The sequence below is a fragment of the Cydia amplana genome, chromosome 15 (genome assembly GCF_948474715.1).
Source record: "Cydia amplana chromosome 15, ilCydAmpl1.1, whole genome shotgun sequence".
Taxonomy (NCBI): domain Eukaryota; kingdom Metazoa; phylum Arthropoda; class Insecta; order Lepidoptera; family Tortricidae; genus Cydia; species Cydia amplana.
This window is the reverse complement of record NC_086083.1, coordinates 13,707,656-13,728,971: the sequence shown is the minus strand read 5'-3', so window position 1 is coordinate 13,728,971 and position 21,316 is coordinate 13,707,656. Positions and strand designations below refer to the sequence as shown.

At 36.7% G+C, this 21,316-nt stretch overlaps 1 protein-coding gene across 3 annotated transcripts in view; it reads right to left on the bottom strand.

Moving 5' to 3' along the window:
- The window catches only part of LOC134654625 (CAPA peptides), a 193,575-nt gene extending 175,348 nt beyond the window's left edge, over positions 1–18,227 (bottom strand). The window contains exons 1-4 of one of the 3 annotated variants that reach the window (XM_063510097.1): positions 18,155–18,227; positions 10,442–10,510; positions 2,908–3,015; positions 797–994 (exon numbers count right to left, since the gene is read on the bottom strand). In XM_063510097.1, the coding sequence (XP_063366167.1) occupies positions 797–994; positions 2,908–3,015; positions 10,442–10,505 (370 nt within the window). In that variant the 5' untranslated portion in view covers positions 10,506–10,510; positions 18,155–18,227. Of the gene's footprint in view, positions 1–615; positions 774–796; positions 995–2,907; positions 3,016–10,441; positions 10,511–18,154 lie in introns of those variants that run through there. The other 2 variants (XM_063510096.1, XR_010097350.1) reach the window with 2 other exon arrangements.
- Between the last annotated feature and the right edge of the window lie 3,089 nt (positions 18,228–21,316).

The following is a 21,316-nucleotide window of genomic DNA, read 5'->3' as shown; positions in this document are numbered from 1 at the left end:
AACATTTTTGAGTAAAAATGATAGCAACAATTGATCACCCTGTATACAAGACTTACTTAGCCGCCCTACTGTAAGTATATTAAAAATATAGTGTTTTCAAATACATATTATTAAAATTTATGGCGTAACATGTAGGTACCTAAGTAAAAAAGATTCTATATGATAGCCATGAAGTCATGAACACAGTTAGGCTTATCCTAACGGCGTTCAGGTTTAGGGGAAGTATATACGAATTTACGTATTGTCGCTAAGTTGAAGTTCGAAATAACAATTTTTAGGGTTCCGTACCTCAAAAGGAAAAATCGAAACCCTTATAGGATCTGCGTCTGTCTGTCTGTCTGTTCGTCTGCCACAGCCTATTTTCTCCGAAACTACTGGACCAATTAAGTTGAAACTTGGCACACATATGTAAGTTTGTGACTCAGGACATGTAACGGAAATAAATGAATTTTATATATGGAAGCCATTGAACATTGACCAATCCCCTCCCCCCTTTATCCGAAACTACTGAATCTAAAATTTTGAAAAAAATACACATAATAGTTCTTTATTACCTATAGATGACAGGAAAACCTATTAGAAATGTGCAATCGAGTGTGAGTAAATGTGAATTACCCTCTTCGCTCTTGTAGGCGCGCCCTAGCCTGGGCCCGAACCACATGCCAGTGCTGTCCCCGTTCTCCCCCTCTCGCTTCTCGTTCTGGCGGTGCAGCAGGTCTTCCAGGTGGTACAGGCTGGGGTGATGCTCGCGGACCTCGCTGCCCCCGACGCGTGGAAACAAACAGACTCGACTTACCCTCTTCGCTCTTGTAGGCGCGCCCTAGCCTGGGCCCGAACCACATGCCAGTGCTGTCTCCGTTCTCCCCCTCTCGCTTCTCGTTCTGGCGGTGCAGCAGGTCTTCCAGGCGGTACAGGCTGGGGTGATGCTCGCGGACCTCGCTGCGCCCGACGCGCGGAAACGCGTACAGTTGCCGTTTCTCTGCTGGCTTGTATTCTGACAACAGAATGGATGTATAAATAATCTTAAACAACATCAGTCATGCCATGCGTCACTTTCGCACTTGCATAATTGTTAGAACGTGACAACCATGGTGACAAATGATAAAGAGCCGGCCATATTAAAATCGTATATTTAGTTGGCGTTTCTCCGCTGGCTTGTATTCTGACAACAAAAACGTATAAATAAATCTTAAACAACACTGATGTTGTTAAAAGGTGGATGTTGATGCTGGTCTGCACCAGCTATCATGGTCGCATTTTTATCACCTGTCATGCCATGCGTCACTTTCGCACTTACGTATTTGTTAGAACGTGACAGCCATGGTGACAAATGATAAAGAGCCGGCCATCTTATCCCTACAGGTTTTTAAAGGGCTAATGCGTATGTGACACCCCTTAACCTTACCTTTCAGTCGAGCTGTATGCTTGTTTAGTATTGACGTGGTGTTTCAATAGTCATGTATCCATTTTTCGGTACTTGGAACTCTTGGAAGTATATTTAAATAACTTGCAAGATTTTGTATTGACAGATGAGATTACCATTCTTGTACCACCAGTACTGAAGTGTGAATATTTGACGAATGCGTCGCGAGTGCACACGCATGTTTGCTTCAGACTGCACGTCTAATTAGCGCAAATCATGAAAGGCGCTCAAAAAACGCTCAATCTACAGCAAACTGTCGTAAACATTCGCTAGATTAGAACGCACCGCAACGCTTCAATCTATTCGTTGTGACCTATTCTGCTAATTCCCTGTGAGTTAATTTCATTCATCACGATCACAATTATCTTTAGAATTTCACGTCCAGGAATCGCCGTCACTGCAACTTTGTCCCCTAATGAATCAAATTGAAATTCTCTGAAAGCTGCAATATGCTGTGTAATTATCTACTGACCTCCTCTGTGATATTTTCCTATACTCCAGTTGGATATTAATTTAACTAGCTTCTATAAAAACCTACCAACTACGTATAAAAATAGAGGTCTTCCCTTCCGGAAATAGAGGAATATTGTCGTCAATTTTTTATGTGTCCTAACCTCCTAACTCCTAACCCTATTTGACACGCATTGAAAAAAAACACTAGAAATGATATCTAGTACAATCGGCAATCGTCACTACATAGGTGTTCACTTAGAATAACCCTATTTGTAAAGACATAAGGTGCACCGATAGTCATGTAAGAGTGTTGCTGTTGGTACGACGGTAGTAGCTAATTAGCAGGTACCTAGCTTGCGAATAGTATATTTACGATAAAGCCAGCAAATTCATTATATTTTAAACTGTCCGCTTATCAAACAAAAAACAAATAAATTATTAATAATTTTCAAAACAGTCCTTCATGCATTTATTTGAAAATATCGGCCATGAAATTTCTCTTATTATTTTAACTCCAACATATTGAATGTTAAACCGAGACATATTCGATGACATGAAACTGAGATGTTGGTAAGTATATAAGTACAGTATCGTTAAATTTATCGGTTACGACCCATAACGTATGAGAGTCCATCTCAAATATGCGGTGTAGGCATTTCTTAATACCACGTGTCATGGAAGGTCAAATGTCAGCTAAAGTCCAAAATAAGCTAAGCATATAGCTGTGTAACTATCCCAAACACTTGACAGGTGTAATAGCGCAGGCATACCTTGGCAAAGGGTACAGATTCAACTCTGATGAGGTGAGTATGACACTCTTACCTAAATAGAAGTCATTGAGGGGCACCTCCCAGGTGTGATGCGCGCGGCCTACCCTTGGGAACGGGTACAGATTCAACTCTGATGGGGGGAGTATGATACACTTACCTAACAGAAGTCATTGAGGGGCATCTCCCAGGTATGATGCGCGCGGCCTACCCTTGGGAAGGGGTTTAGCTTCAACTCTGATGAGGTGAGTATGACACTCTTACCTAAATAGAAGTCATTGAGGGGCACCTCCCAGGTGTGATGCGCGCGGCCTACCCTCGGGAACGGGTACAGATTCAACACACCGTCTCGCCGAAGCTTCGCGCTTGTCTCTGTGACAAAAATTGCGAATATAAATGACTTTTATTTATTTAAAAATAATCATGCTATCAGTCATATTTGAGTCATAGACTAGGTATCCTCTAGACTGAGTGTAGAGCAATTATTTCATGAAACCGATGCTGCCAAAAATACGGGGGTGCGGGGGGACGAGGTGAGCGAATCTCGTGCCGTGATTGGTCCGTTCAAAGACACGGACCAATCACGGCACGGGATTGACTCGAAGATGGAGTAAAACTACCGTATAAGTGGCAGAGGGGATAGCGTTACTATGCTCAGTCTAGAGGATGTCTTGTCTGTGTATTTGAGTACTTTAGCGTTGTATAACGAAGTCAAAAAATACTGTTTTTATAAAACAATTTTCGGCTTCGCCTCAAATTGTTACTCACGCCACTCGCCTTTATTGACTTCGCTTAAACAACGGTTGCATAAAATACTATAAAAGTAACACCTTAAGACCTATTTTAAGATACATTACAAAAACTTGTATGCGTTTAATATAATACTCTACTAGCATCTTGGCGACTCAGTGTAATTTTTTTCAATTATATTGTTGTCATTTTATTTCTTTTGTCAAAACTGAAATAGGATTTTTATTACGCCGTTTAGTTTATAATAAGGTCCCATACTGAAGTCACGTCCGTTACAATACAGGGTGCTTCCTGTAACCGGAGCAATAAATTAAACTAAAGGCTGTGCTCCTCAAACTGACCAACATTGGTTCAGCAACTTTTAAAAATTAGGAATTCTTTAGGCTTCCTCTTTTTCATACAAAATAAATATTGCCTTCAATGTACGCTGACATCAGTGTGTTTGACGTTGCTTGTCACGCTTTAAACATAACAAAATTTGCATTACATTGCGTCTTAGAATAAACTTTAAAGTGTAATAAAAATCAAAACATGAGTTATTTTCAAAAGTTGCTGAACAAATGTTGGTCAGTTTGAGGAGTACAGCCTACAGTTTAATTTATTGCTCCTGTTACAGGAAGCACCCAGTATAATTAGTGACGTTACAGCGAATTCGGTTTATCACTTTTATCAGGGCTCCATTTGAGTAGCGTTGGATCCCATTTGGATCGGAGCAAGTTTCATGACGTGTGTGTCGATAATCACCTATGATAAATACGCGACGTGTCGAAAGGGGTCGTTTGATCGACTAACTGGATTGTCGCTTAATCTGGTTGAAAAATTACGCATTTCGGGATATTTTTCCATATAACCTTCTAACTCGGAGGGGAAACTAGGCTAAAAGTATCTGCTGTATAATAATTGGATAGCTTTGTTTAGCTTAAGGTAGCCTTCGTGCCTAATATACGTACTTACTTATTCTATTCTTATTTATTTTAAAAGGATATTCGAAAGTTACTCATAATCTAGCAGTCATTAAAAATATGTTTTGATACTTTATCATCGTCTCCAAAATAAAAGGTTCTTACAAAAATATATGCACATAAACAAAACTTGGAACGATCACTACTAGGTATACGGCAAAACTTTATCAATATAGGAACGCTCTATCTATATGATGTCTACAGGAAAGACGCCAACGAGTTAAGCATACTTACGGGCCGATTTAACCTTTTAACCGCCAGCAATTTTTGATCGAGCGTGCTCGTGTCGCCACCGACGTAATTGTACCACGCAGAGAAAGGTTGGCATAGTTACGGGAGTTATAAATGTGCTGTAAAAACCAAATCAGATCTTTGTCTTATTTATCAGACTGTGGCGAAATGAGCTGGATATGTAATGTCATATATCAGACTCTGGCGGTTAAAGGGTTAAACAATGCGTATAAGATGTCACACCGATATGATATTGATCTAGCTGTCACTGTTAAAAGTGACATTTCTTCAACCAAAACCGTCAGTTAATATGTATCTATAACCCAGCTATTAGAGACGGAGAGTTAGATAAACAAGTAGACAGATTCTTTTTTTAGACCCTACTAAATTAGATAAAGGGTTATCCAATATTGACCAAAACTTGCTTGCCTTAACACTGGCCAGCGCTGAACAAAACAAATGAACGGTCCATGCAAAGCCACGACTATCACCAAACATTAGCAAGACAATTGCGGCATCGCTTTACAAATCGTCTGACGAATGTTCGCCCCGGCTATAAATACTAAGCTGCCGATAAATATCAATGAATTCGGAGTCTATTCTCGCCGTTCACTTGAAATTGAATCAGAATTGTATTGAAATAGCGTAGATGTGTGTTCGATAGGACTGCAGGCTCAGCATGATTCCATTTTTATCGACTATCACTATGCTCGTCACTTTCGCACTTACATACTTGTTAGACCGTGACAAGCATGGTGATAAACGATAAAAATGCTACCGTGCTACTAGGGCTGGTAGTGATATTCAAGGAAAAAATGCGTGAAAAAATGCGTGTTTTTATGATAGTTTTATTCGAAAGACGTATTAGGCGTCTAGCGAGTTCTTACTATGAAAGACAAATAACTTTACGGTGAAATTGTATAATAGTAGTTTATGCAACAGTGATATAATAAGGGTTCTTAAAATTCAAGGGTCGAAGTTACAAAACGAGACGTAGTCGAGTTTTGTAAAAAAAGACCCGAGAATTTTAAGAACCAATTATGAGCTGTTGCATACATTACTTTTTCTATGACAGCTGCAGCAAAAAAAAAAAAAAAAAAAAAAGACCCTTGAATTTTAAGAACCAATTATGAGCTGTTGCATACATTACTTTTTCTATGACAGCTGCAGCAAAAAAAAAAAAAAAAAAAAAAAAAAAAAAAAAAAAAAAAAAAAAAAAAAAAGTTATTATTAAAAAAAAAAAGAGTTATTATTAAAAAAAAAGAGTTATTATTAAAAAAAAAGAGTTATTATTAAAAAAAAAGAGTTATTATTTAAAAAAAATTGAGTTATTATTTAAAAAAAAAAGAGTTATTATTGTAAATGAAAACATACCTCTTTCAATCAAGATGATCGGAACTTGTATCTTTAAAAAAAATAAAGCAGTTGTATTATACTCATAAGATGACTGCTAGCAGTCATCTTATGAGCCTATAGACAAAGCATTCAAATGACATTGCTTTAGATATCACTGTCAGTCATTTAATTGACACATTTAAGTGCTGGAGTAGAAAAACGGGATTTTGAATACATGTAGCTATACAAAATCCCTTAACCGGAAGTCGGTAATAAAACTGTCAAGATACTTTTATTTTAATTAAAAAAGGGCCGCACGCAAATCATAATAAGCATTATTTTTCACTTTTCACTTAACCACACCCTCTTTAATATATAGTCTCCCAACTTTGACTTTATTGTACAGGGTAGGGACCAGGGTGTCACAAAATAGGTTCTTAAATAATAGTCAGTGTCCTTTTATATCATAGAACATTCCATTAGTTAAAAAAACTTTTGATTTAGTAATTTTCCTAAAGGTTTTATATTTATACCTAGAATTCAATAAACCTACTGGATTTATTTTATGATGTTAAAAAAATAAGACCCAGGTTTAAGTTATAAAACGTTCTACGAAACTCAAATTAATAACTAGCAGTACCTAAACTAAAAGAAAAACAATAATTTCGCTACAGCTACTTAAAACATAAAATCATATATTTTTTTGTACAAGTATCACCTAGCTGTCGGAGAAAAAACGTGGCTTCCCCTTAAAAGGTCTACTACCTACCTACCTACCTAGTTAGGACCTACTGTAAGTCCTAACTTTATTTGTCATCGTCATCCTTATCCATCACTTTGAATTTAATGCGTCGTTAGTTCATCCTGCCAAAGGTGTAAAGATGTACCTGTGCATGTTTAATCACAGGATTTTAATTAACTTGGCCACCTTTCACATCAAAAGGCCAAAACTGGTAACTTCTTACAACTCAAATGTCAATCTAACCTTAATACAAAGATCAATAAACAATAAGAGTAGCCTCATAGTACCTTGTTCCACCAATAGATAGTTAAGAGTTAAGTTTACATTCGGAACGCGATTCAGATTTAACAACTGGTTACGGTTCTGAACTGGTTTTGATAAGACCTTGACAATTTTCTTGGGATTGGCACGCATCTCACGCAAGACTTCCTCTTTGTCGCATGCACCAGTCAGCGTGAGCGATCTTCAAGATCATATCAAAATAAGATCAAAACATCAAGTATTGATGTGCCGTTGGAAAGTTTCAAAACTTGCGAAATTTCCACATGGAAAATTTGGTTCTCACGTTTGAGTATGGGGATGGAAATTTCATACTGTAATAATTTCGTATTGTCTCTCTGTCGCACTAATATGGAAGTCAAGAGTAGAGACACATTACCGTTTCGTTCGCTATAACGCAAACGATTGGCATTTTGGCTAAGCCCTCTGTAGTCAAGTTATTAAATCAGAATCGGACTCAAGTTTACACTCGGTTCAGCTGGCGAGGTACGCATGGGTAACTCTTTAATCTCTCCAAGAAACTACTTCAATATTAAACTTTAAGTCGAATAATTGACCTCAAATTGGGTAAGGTGCCTTTTAATTGGACGTTGGTGGAGGAGTCAATATTTGGAACAAAAGAAATTGTAAGTTTTTAATTTTTTAATAAGAAGAGCTAGTACAGTCGCCTTCAGATATATCGGAGTGGCTAAGGTGCTCACAAATATCTGAACACGCTTCTATTGTCAGAGCGTTAGAGTGCGTGTTCAGGTATTGTGAACATCTTGGCCGCTACGATATATCTGAATGCGACTGTACCTAATGATATTAATTAATAAAAGGTAGTATTTTAAGCTCGTGCCGCCCACCATAAATGATAGCTAGGCAAGTTTGAATCTTGTTGTATTTTTAATTGGGTTAAATTTCATTTGTTCGTACCACGTTCGTACATTTTATGAGACCCTTTTTAGGGTTCCGTAGCCAAATGGCAAAAACCGGAACCCTTATAGATTCGTCATGTCTGTCTGTCTGTCTGTCTGTCCGTCTGTCCGTCTGTCTGTCCGTCCGTATGTCACAGCCACTTTTCTCCGAAACTATAAGAACTATACTGTTGAAACTTGGTAAGTAGATGTATTCTGTGAACCGCATTAAGATTTTCACACAAAAATAAAAAAAAACAATAAATTTTTGGGGTTCCTCATACTTCGAACTGAAACTCGAAATTTTTTTTTCATCAAACCCATACGTGTGGGGTATCTATGGATAGGTCTTCAAAAATGATATTGAGGTTTCTAATATCATTTTTTTCTAAACTGAATAGTTTGCGCGAGAGACACTTCCAAAGTGGTAAAATGTGTCCCCCCCCCTGTAACTTCTAAAATGAAAAACTAAAAAAAATATATGATGTACATTACCATGTAAACTTCCACCGAAAATTGGTTTGAACGAGATCTAGTAAGTAGATTTTTTTTATACGTCATAAATCGCCTAAATACGGAACCCTTCATGGGCGAGTCCGACTCGCACTTGGCCGCTTTTTGTTTTTATGGAAGTGGAAAATCCATTGAAACAAAGTTTTACAAGTGTAAGTGTAAGTTTTAATACTTACAAGAAATAAAAAAATCTTGTACCTATACCAAAAGAACATGCAAATAAACCGGTTCTTTTATATTAAGCTCTAATATTATTTATGTTCTCAATAACCTTTTATTTGAGTTTCAGCTAACCAGTTTCATACATTTATTAGGTAATAAAACCCTATCTATGAGCATGATTTTTCCTAACGCCGTCCAATGTAGGTAATCCTCTATAATGTATATCTAGTCAGTAGTTTTTTACCCGACGAAGGCTAAACTAAAACGAAGGTTTTAGAGTATTTGAAAATCCTCCAAGAAAAGAGCGTAAACCCCATCTTAAATGCCGGCAGCGCACTTACAACGCCTCTGGTGTTGCGGGTGTCCATGGGCGACGGTAATCGCTTACCATCAGGTGATTTGTCTGCTCGTTTGCCTTCTATATCATACAAATATATGTACCTATTTATGAAACTATATGTATATTTTACCCGTGTGCGTTTCAGTATTACTACTGACTGTGCCGATTTTGATAAATGAGATGTCAATTTATTTTTTTATGTCTGGATGATATTCGGTAGATTTTTAACCGATAAGCGCCACTTGCACCATCCCACTAACCCGGGGTTAACTGGTTAAACCGTTAACTCAGTGTCAAATTGTACTGGTAACCATGGTAACTCCAGGTTTAACAGGTTAACCCCGGGTTAGTGAATGGTGCAAGTGGCCCTATTTTACTATTTTACTATTTTCTTACGGTTTTGATTGAGTTTATTATCTTGTATTGACACGACTCTAAGTGCATTTCGATCGCAAAAATCAGCGCAGGTAGGTTTGTAATAAAAAATATTGCAGTACAGTCGCCATCAGGTATATCGGAGCCGCAAAGGTGCTCACAAATATCTGAACACGCCTCTATTATCAAGGCGTTAGAGTGCGTGATTAGATTTTGTGAACACCTTGGCCCCTCCAATATATCTGATGGCGACTTTACCTAGTTTTTAAGAAGAAATTTACCTATCTTTTATTTTCTGATTTCACCTAGCATCCTTATTTGTATGGTCTTCCTGTATATCTAAGCCGTATTATCTTGAACGTGTGAATATTTACTGATGAGACTAATACAGATTAATTTTGGATCAGTCAATGAGGCGAAATCGGCTTACAGCCTTACGACCTAATCTGTAATAATATTATATAACATGTAGGCCGCGAAAATCGCTTCCAGCGAAGTTGAGCGTCTATTGTTTTTCACAGACATGTATGGCGGTGGACACCGCCAGAGTCATCACAGAGTGGATAGACAATACGTTAACGCAATACAGAATTCTAACTGTTTAACATGAAAATGTCACGTACTATTTGTGTTACTACTAGAGTTATACGTGACACAGCTCAGGTAAGAAAGCACATCAAATTTTATGTAGGCATTTCATAAAAATCACTCTGATTCGTATATTTAATATGTATTCTCATTTCTTTTATTGACTTATTTTCTTTTCCTTTTGTTATGTTTTCTGAAAGACTACGTATTTGTATGATTTCATGTACATTTTTTTTAAATCTTTCTACAAAGAAAAGTACCTAACCTACTGTGTATAATTGCATGAATTTTATAGTCATTTAAATTTGTATTACTACGCTAATACTGACTCGGCTCTGTGTGTAATTTGTATTTTTCTTATTTACTCGTAATGTACGTTAATTATAAGATGTAATAATGTTTTGAAAAGATGTGTCCCGCCGAGTTTGTTGCCAGTCCCATATTGGGATACCCTCCTCCAATTGAGAGGGTTTTAAATCTTCTAGAGGCAAAGATGTAGGGTTGGAGCCGTTGTAGCTTTATTTGACGTTCAAGCGCATTGTAATATGCCTACTTGGATAAACTTTATTTTATCTTATCTTTTATTTCTCGTATGTTTTGTATTGTTAGACTAAGTACTCACGGTAGGCGGCAAACGCTGATGACACCAGAATCATGGACATGGCGATCCTCGCGATGGACTGCATCCTGGCTGAAACAAAAACATATAGTTTACATAATATTGTCTTAAATAGGGTAGGCCCAGGCACAGAATAAGTAATAAATATTATCATACAGAACGGACACGCACCGCCCCGCCCTGACTCGGATTACCTCGCCCGCGACTGACCGCGACATGAATGTGTGCGTACTTACGCTCTACTGAGAGCATGTCAGGATTCCGTCAGAAACTCAATGACGCGTGTACAGACGTGCCGCGCACACATATAAACGCAAATCATTTTTGATGTATGGCGTGTCCGCCCTGTGGCCCAGGTGAATCGGATCACAAGGCGAATCGAATTAAAATGGAAAATCGTTGATAATGAAAATTGCATTGATATGGGCGCACTTAGCCGGCGACGCTAGTCACAAACAATATTTATATATCAAGTGATTTTTTTGTCTGATCCATTTTGCCCTGTGCTCCGATCTGATCAGTTTTTGAAGAACAAAGAAAGCTTTTACGAGCTGGTGCGCTGAAATAGTTATTTGTTTTACAAGGGGGCAAAGTTGTTGTTTAGCCGCTCGTGCCAATATTGATACCCGAGCAAGCGAAAGATTCCAAAATAGAACCAAAAGCGTAACGAGTGGTTTGAAAAATGGAATCTTGAGCGTTGCGAGGGTTCGAAAATCAAACCAAATCAAATCCAAATGAATGTTATTAAATATTTATCATTGAAATTATTGAAAATCATCATTTCATTTCTACCAGCAAACATAAGAAAACAACTCAACATTTGCATTTGATTACTTTGCCTCACATGTGAATAAAATACAACTTTGCTATCAGTTTTTGGACAGTCAAGAGAGCCTTTACCAGTTGGTGTGGCGAAAAGGTATTTTTAGATCTGTTACATAATAGCATAACATTTCAGAACTCGGCGAGACAATACACGTTCCGTTCCCTTTGGTTCAAGAAAGGCTCAAATTACTGAGGCATTGATACCAACACGCCACCAAGGAACTGATATACTATATACTTACTCAATATTTAAAGCCTCAAGGGGTTTTGTCGACAAACTTGTTGTATGATTTTGAATCTAAGCACAGAACAAATAATAGTACTAAGTACAGAAGACTCACTCTCTAACAAAACGCGTCTGTTACGATCAGCACAGATATCGCCGCTAGGTGGCGACAGCGCCACGCGCGGCTTATGGCTTTCCCCAAAATTGGGGCCGAACGGATGTACTTTTAGCTACCCGTAGCAAAGCGAAATCGCGGAGTGAGACACGCCTGATCTAAGTAACAAAAACAGTCCATGTATTGCAAACACAAGGCATTTTTCCCTATGAAAGACAAACTTTTTAAACAAAAGCTGTCTAATATGACTTCTAAAATTTTAAACTCAAGTGGGTAATTAAAAAAAAACATACATTATCTTTGCTATCGTACCTATTACATCTTATCTTTGTCTTTAAATTCAACTTAGTTTCTTTTAGCATAGAAATGAATAAATTTGTGTCATCAATCAAAACATTTTCGCTACATACCGGGAAATCTGTGTTGTCGGCTACGACGTAGCGCTACGACCGTAGCTCAGCGGTGAATGTGTTTATTTAAGATGCTTGTTAATTTTGATGACTACATTTTAGTCCTCACTAAAATAATGATTATCTTCATTACAAAGGAGAATAAAAGATGAGATACCTATATTTGCTGGATAAGGAATTATAATGATTGAGGCGAATTTATTTATGTAGCCGCGGGAAAAGGAAGTTAATATTGACTTAATCTGTATGAGTGAGGATAAAACTGAATATTTGCTTGGAAAAATTTTCATTTTTTATTAGCTTAACGTGGGCTATTGGTAATGTAGTTGCGTTTTAATTTCGTATAAAAAATAATGTTTTTACCTATAACCGCGAAATAAGGCTAACGTCCCGATTCGAACAATACTTATAAGATGTCACAGCGATACGATACTGATCTGTCAGTGACATCGTGTAAACAGAAAGTAATTAAGGGCTAAATACATTTTTATACATTTTTTTATAAAAATTAAATTGAGCCAATGAAGACTCGATGCTTAACTTATACCCAAATAGCTTATTTTCAAAATATCATACTTTTATAAGTGTGAATGGGTTCAAACCCTATGCCGTAGCCATTGGCTACGTACACGTAGCACAACAAGTACAACATGCAACATTTTTACATATGTATTAAAACGGCTCGCTCACGTATTTCAAGTAGAAGATTAAACATTGATCCCGAGAGCCTAGGTCTCCATTTAGGTTTAGGTATCGTGGCCGCTACTCATGCTCTGGTAGTACAGCCATATTCGAACTTTAAGATCCGTCAAATATTATATAATATTATTAATATGTTGTACGGAAACCCATACGATTTGACAGTTTGCGGACCAATAAGGTAAACGCACTAGTGCTCGACATGCTAATGCCAAATAGATGACACCCTGCTGACACCTCTATTGACAATAACTTAAGTATCGACCGTAAGGGACCGTATCGAGCACCAGTACGTTTACCTTAATACCTATATTACGGTCTAGTATTGTTCAAGAAATGGGCCCCTGATTGATGTAGCCGAATTAGGTTGGAATCGACTTGCAAGATTGTATTATGTTGTTAGTGTGTAACAAGTAAAGTTCAAATGTATTAAACGCGGGGAGGAGGTGACTGTATATTTGTATAAAGTGTGTAATCAGTCCATTAATTGACAAATCCTTATATGACGGGCATTAGTGTTCCGAAAAAACGTCATGACGCTATCTTTAATCCGTCACTTAGCGTATCTTTCGTATCGGACGGCTATTATTGACAACATATTGTGGAATTTGCTAGCAAGCATGGATAAAATAGCTATAAAAATTGGAATGTTACTGATAATTTACAAGCTTTTTTTGTCCGTGTGTCTGTAAGAAAGTACCTATGTATGTATTTAAGTACATATTTTTGATGGAATCACTCAGAACATTATTTATTTTATACCTAATTACATCAGAGCAGGCAATATTACTGTTTAAAAGGGATCTCTCCCAGGCAACATCAAACAAACACATATGTGTATAAAAATGTCCCTACGAATATATATTCGTAGGGACATTTTTATAGTCGCAGTTGTGTCGCCTTATGTCGCCTTATGTCGTTTCAAGGACTGTTTCACTGAGACAAAGTGGCAAAGACAGTAAGTAGTGTGCTAGTACCTACTACAAGTATAGGTAACATATATTTAGCTTATTAGGTGCATCCGTGCATAAATTATAAACGTCTAAACGTCGCAGGTTGCACCGATACCGTATCAAAGCTCGATCCAATAGTTAACCGGAAATTGGCTACCGGTATGTATCTAATTTATGGCCACGAACGTCAGCTAGATTGATACATAGCATAATTATATTCTAACTTATAACGACATACACGATGAATTGACAAAATTAAACATTGATAAACCTGTTATCGGTGATAAAAGCAAGTTAAAGGTAAATATCGAGCATTTACTGTAAAATCACTACATAGTATAAAACAAAGTCGCTTCCCGCTGTCTGCCTGTCCGTATGTATGCTTAGACCTTTAAAACTACGAAACGGATTTTGATGCGGTTTTTTTTTAATAGATAGAGTGATTCAAGAGGAAGGTTTATGTACAATTTTTTAACCGGTGCGCAGCTGGGGCGGGTCGCTTGTAAACTTATATTTTAAGGGCATTTTCACTTAAAAGTGTACCATTTGCTTTTTTTTCGAGAAATCATAAACTTTTGGGTTATTTTATTTCTACTTAGAATTATTAAAATGTTAAAGGATTTTTTGATTGACCAGGCGTTCTATACGGTGAAAGAATTTTATAGTAAATTTAATGTAAAATGATTTCTTTTATATTCTAGACATTTGTATTTTTTTGTTTGATGGTTTTAATTGACATTTGTATATATTATATATTAGGTACTGTTTTGACATTTTGTATATAATATTCCTTATTAATTTAGTGTAAGTCATGTATTTTTTAATTTAATTTTAATTTTGTATTGTATATTTAGACATGTGTTTTTACATTAAAGATATTGAATTGAATTGAATTGAATCACGAGGTCTATCTATTTTATACGTGTTCCCCGGTAGCTTAAACAGTACTACAAGTAAGTAGGTAGCCGATTTTGATGAATGAGTTATCAATTGATTGGATTGACAACTCAAGTTAAAGTGACTTTGGGATGACCATGACCGTACGGCTACCATCAGTTTGGCACTGACATAAACGCCATAGAGAACGTAATTTACTTTCTATACATCTCGTTCACACTAAATATGCGAGTACTAGCGAGATTTATAGAAAGTAAATTACGTTCTCGATAGCGTATATGTCAGTTTTGACACTGTCAGTGACTCATGGTACGGGACCTATTACAGATAAGTATATCTATTTGGAAAAGTATTCCACGGTGTCAGATACATTTGGCGCGTTGTTACATCCACCACTATTGGTTTTGGGTGCACGAATAAAAAATATAAACGTCACATAATCACTACACCTTATTAACTCTAAGTACCCCGCCGCGTCTGTCTGTCTGTAAGTTCTGAACGGATTTTCATGCGGTTTTCACTTATGAATAGAGTTACGACCCGATTCGGGAAATGATTTAGAGATTCACTAGATATGAAATAGTAAAGATATGTGACGTTCCGGCAAAAGGTACCATTGCCCCGGCTGAATATTGGAGCGTTAATAATAGCGTAAGCGCCAGCCGCCATAAGGTACCTTTTGCCGTGGAACGTCACATATCTTTACTATTTCATATCTAGTGAATCTCTAATTCATTTCCCGAATCGCGCCGTTATTCTTCAGAAAGGTTTAGGTGTGTAATTTGTATTTTTTAGTATTTATTAATAATTTATCCCGTTTTAGATCAGTCTTTCATTGTCATAGGTACCTAGCTAATATATTAAAATTAGGTAAGTTAAAAATGTAAACTGAGTTCAAGTGTTTTCCTCCTTTTAAATTAAAAGTCTGCCAAGCCAAGTTTTCTAATAAACCTTAATTTATTACGAATAACGAAATTTATTTTTACCGTCATTTTATTACGAACAACTTTTATTATTTTGTCGAATTTTATTTATTTTGGATTGAATCTTTTAGGAAAATAAATAAAATTATGCTTATTTGGCAAAAAACTATTTTCAATTAAAAATGCCACCACCTAATTCAATTGGCATATTTTTATACATTATTTTTATACTATTTTATACACAGCCCAAATAAATGATTTCCTATGAGTATTCGTGTTATTTAATGGCCTTTAAAGGCCGGTATCGATTTTAGTCGCAAAAATGTAAAATTGATAGATTTAGTCGATGATATTGTACACCTTTTGTTACGTAATAGAAATAACAATTAACAAGTACTGGTATCTATTAGCACGTCTTTTTATCTTGCATTTGTACAGATCATTTTTTTGAAAACTGACTCACTAAATTAGTAATGATTTTTTTTCTGATGGACGTTTAGGTAAACGCGCGTAAAGCACTGATTTAGTCGATCTTATTTGTAAATTTCGTAAAGTTTGGACTGCTAAAAATGGTAATTTTGTATTACACATATCCTGTACTCCAACTTGCATAGACAATATTTTTGTTATATGATATTGAACAAGAGTAAATGAAAGTTAGACGAAATCAATTTTCACCAGAAATTACTTCAAAACAAGTGAACATTTTTTGTGAAAATCGACTTAATTTCAACGTAATTTTGATACTTAAACAATCTACAACATTTTCTAAATCTGTTTTTATATATCATTTTTTATAATTTATAACTATAATTTTTTGATGAATTTTTTAAAACTGCCCCTTCTTGTCATAATTTTTTGATGAATTTTTAAAAACTGAGAAGGGTCTCGTCATATACATGACGCACACTCGGGACCTTTATATTATTAAAAGGCAAGATGAGAAGACGTGTGTTAATAGAAACCAATACTTGTTATTTAGATATTACGTAACAAAAGGAGTACTATTTCAACGACTAAATCTATCAATTTTACATTTTGGCTCTAAAATCGTTAACGGAGCCTTAAGTAAGTAGTGAATATAACATGTGAATACTTATCAATTGTAAGTTATATAAAAATAGGACAAAAAGCTGTGTTTTTTATTTTCAACCTATCTAACCAAAATTAGCTATTAAAACTTCCTTACTTGTCTCACTTGTTTTCACAGAACAATATTGGAATAATCTTTAACAATAAGAAGCACCCGGGCGTTTTTAGGGTTCCGTAGCCAAATGGCAAAAAACGGAACCCTTATAGATTCGTCATGTCTGTCTGTCTGTCTGTCCGTCTGTCCGTCCGTATGTCACAGCCACTTTTTTCCGAAACTATAAGAACTATACTGTTGAAACTTGGTAAGTAGATGTATTCTGTAAACCGCATTAAGTCTTTCACACAAAAATAGAAAAAAAAAATTTTTTTTGGGGGTTCCCCATACTTAGATTAGAACTGAAACTCAAAAAAAATTTTTTCATCAAACCCATACGTGGGATAGGTCTTCAGAAATGATATTGAGGTTTCTAATATCATTTTTTTTCTAAACTGAATAGTTTGCGCGAGAGACACTTCCAAAGTGGTAAAATGTGTGTTCCCCCCCCCCCCCTGTAACTTCTAAAATAAGAGAATGATAAAACTAAAAAAAATATATGATGTACATTACCATGCAAACTTCCACCGAAAATTGGTTTGAACAAGATCTAGTAAGTAGTTATTTTTTTAATACGTCATAAATCCCCTAAATACGGAACCCTTCATGGGCGAGTCCGACTCGCACTTGGCCGCTTTTTTTTTTGTTGTCCTCTACACTTTTTTTTTCAAATTTGGGATTTTTTATGTTATTGCTACTCAGAATCACGAGCTCTTTCTATCCTAATAGGAGAAAAAAAGTGTCCTTAGGTTTTTATTTCCATTACGTCACCATTTTTCATAGACTTTGTATGGCGGTCGCGGAATGGAAAGATCGAAAAATGTATGGAATGGGACACTTTTTTTCTCCTATTAGCTAAAGAGCTCGTGATTCTGAGTAGAAATAACATAAAAAATCCAAAAAAAAAAACGCCCACCCACATTCCAAAACAATATAGTGTCATCATTTTATGGTTATCACCAACAGTTCCACACAACAGTTCCAGTTCCAAAAAATGGAATGAATATGCAAGACATAAGTACTATCCAAATCACCATGCATGCCTACAATATTTTGTAAGTTTTCTCGGTTTCTTCAGTATTCCTTCATCAGGGTTCGTCAGGACGAATTTCGAACCTCCATTTTCAAATTAGTTAAAAATATAAATACCTAGCTTAATTTAAAATAAAATAAAAACTAATTATTTTTATAATTATTGCTATCCAACGTGGCAACGCAGCCAGTGTGATGGGCACCTTAGCACCCGGTACAGCTCGCGGTGGTCTTTTTGATTAGTTTATTTTTAAGTTATTTTTTAAGGATTGTGTTATTAACAAAATTTGATGAATAAATGATCTATATTATTTTTATATCACCTAGTCAAAAAATAAAATGTCAAATTACACGTTCAACTTTAAAGCTAAACCCCGATTGTTATAATTTTCCGCACGCTCCGCTCAGCGCTCAACACGCTCAACGCTCAACGCTCAATGCTCAACTCACCTGAGTGCCTGCCACCTGTTGCTCCCCGAGAATGCTCAGCGGCGGGCCGAGCCGCACTTTATATAGCGCTGGACGCCCGCGCGCCAGCGGCACTCAAACTTTACGATATGCAAAACGGAGTCGTACGATGAAAAAGTTATTGTTTTATCGTAGGTGTAGCACAATGGGTGAATGCACGCTTTTGAAGTGGGTACTTCCTTGTTTGCATATAAGCATTTCCATGAGTTTAATGTCCTAAATGTGTCCATGATTGACTCTACCTTTTAATTTCAATCGCGATGAAGTTAGTTATTTCATACTGAATTTTTTGTAATTCTTTACAAAGCATATATAATTGATTGCTTAAGAAATACCTTGCCTAATTTCAATATTTTCTACTTTTATAATTGTGAATGGGTTCAAATTTTGCGTCCATATGTTCGTTAGTACCATAGACAAAACGGCAAGTTAGTTTAAACATAAGAAAAATCATCTTCCTCTCGTTGTCCCGGCATTTTGCCACGGCTCGTGGGAGCCTGGGGTTCGCTTGGCAACTAATCCCAGTAATTGGCGTGGGCACTAGTTTTTACGAAAGCTACTGCCATCTGACCTTCCAACCCAGAGGGTAAACTAGGCCCGTATTGGGATTAGTCCGGTTTCCTCACGATGTTTTCCTTCACCGAAAAGCGACTGGTAAATATTAAACGATATTTCGTACATAAGTTCCGAAAAACTTATTGGTAAGAGCCGGGGTTCGAACCCGCGACCTCCGGATTGCAAGTCGCACGCTCTTACTGCTAGGCCACCAGCGCACGTTTTTAAACATAAGAAAAATATAAAATAAAAATAACGATGGGCTTTCTTTGGTACAGGTAACTTACGTATGTGCTTCTCATGTGATTGTCATTCTGTGATTGACATGTAAAACTATGTTTTATAAATGAATTCGTACGAAATGCTTCATTTCGCGTTGTCCGACACGCAGTAGGCCTAGGTTTATGATGGAATAAATAGATGGATTTCACTTCGTTTCGCAGGTACCAATCAGCGTGCAACGATCTTTAAGGTCGTATCAAAATAAAATCAAAACCGTAACAAGTCATCAAGCCTGAATCGGGCTCCCATTTTGTTTCACTACGCCGTAGTCCGTAGCAAGAAAATAAGCACACGTAGGACAAGTTAGTAGAATATCTCTTCGTATATAGCGCTCCAAGCGCTCGTAGGCTCGTAGCGTAGCGTAGCTTGCTCAGTAGCGGCAAAACTCTGATAATTTTAGATCTAACAGTCCTCTTTCATTATGGAGTAGCGGTCACGTAAAATGTTTGTCATTAGACATTTTTTGGAAGTTTAGTACTTACAGTTATTTAGGAATGTAACATTTAATGTAACACATTTTTAGGGTTCCGTAGCCAAATGGCAAAAAACGGAACCCTTATGGATTCGTCATGTCTGTCTGTCTGTCTGTCTGTCCGTCCGTATGTCACAGCCACTTTTTTCCGAAACTATAAGAACTATACTGTTGAAACTTGATAAGTAGATGTATTCTGTGAACCGCATTAAGATTTTCACATAAAAATAGAAAAAAAAAACAATACATTTTAGGGGTTCTCCATACTTAGAACTGAAACTCAAAAAAACATTTTTCATTAAATCCATACGTGTGGGGTATCTATGGATAGGTCTTCAAAAATTATATTGAGGTTTCTAATAATCATTACTTTCTAAACTGAATACTTTGCGCGAAAGACACTTCCAAAGTGGTAAAATGTGTGTCCCCCCCCCTGTAACTTATAAAATAAGAGAATGATAAAACTAAAAAAAATATATGATGTACATTACCATGTAAACTTCCACCGAAAATTGGTTTGAATGAGATCTAGTAAGTAGTTTTTTTTTTATACGTCATAAATCCCCTATATACGGAACCCTTCATGGGCGAGTCCGACTCGCACCTGACCGCTTTTTTCAATTATTATTTTCAATTAAGTCCAACCTAGAGACTTGAAGCAACTGTCATGAGACCATCATTCGACGCGATACATATAAAAAAGACCGTCCAAAAACGCCCCTGAAAGTTTGGGCGTCACTGCCCGGCGGGGTAGCGGAATCACGTACGCTGTTTGAAGATAATTCATTTACATCGGGGGCCGATTACGGCGGCGCATTAACTCTATAGACGATGTCTTGTTTTTGTAGAGCGGTGGTAGCCTAGTGGTCCGAGCGACTTTCAACCCGGAGGGCGCGGGTTCAAACCCCGGCTCGTACCATTGATGTCTTCGGAACTTATGTATGAAAATGAAGGAAAACATCGTGAGTTAACCAGGCTAATTGGAATTAAAGTCTAGTTTCAAGTTTCACATTTCATGAACAGCGGTTGTAGCATGGTCGCATCTTTATCACCTGTCACGCCATGCCTGTCACGTTCTAACACGTATATAAGTGCGAAAGTGACAGGCATAGTTAAAGGTGATAAAAATCCTACCATGCTTCCGCCGCAGGTTCGATTACCGTAAAATGGGGTGAGTAGGGGCAAAACTGACATTCAAACCTCGATAACATTTTATTTTTACATATGCAAACTGAATGGTGTATATAATAAGTGTTCCGGACGTTTGTATTTTAATTTAATTTTACAAGCAGAAACGTCTGCGACCGATGCTATAAAGCTTAGAATAAATTTAAAAGTGGAATAATTACTGTCTTGAGTGGACTTGAACTCACGGCCTTTGTATTTTAGTTTTTATTTTATTTTGGGTAATTCAATTTCATAACTTTGACGATAAACAGGGAATCCCACCTCACCCCGTAGTCCCTCGTAATTGGGGTGAGATGGAATTTCATACAAAGGTGATTTTAGAAGATTGTTGGATCGTTTTATTTTATTATGAGTATTACTATAGCTCCATTTTAAATTGGAATACATTATTTTTGTAGCAGTAGCCTTAAAATTCCATCTCACCCCCCTTTCATCCCTTATCCAGCATTCATAACCCAACTCTCCCCGCGAACCCTACTCATCCCATTTTACGGTATTTATTATATGAATTTTACAACCCTTAGCCATACTCTTTAAAGTGAATATGTAAGTTATACGATAAATTTTACTGTCGGACTATGGTAGCTCTCCCATAAAAAAAATGACTTCCAATTGACGAAAATTAATGCCATTCGCCAGCATCCTTG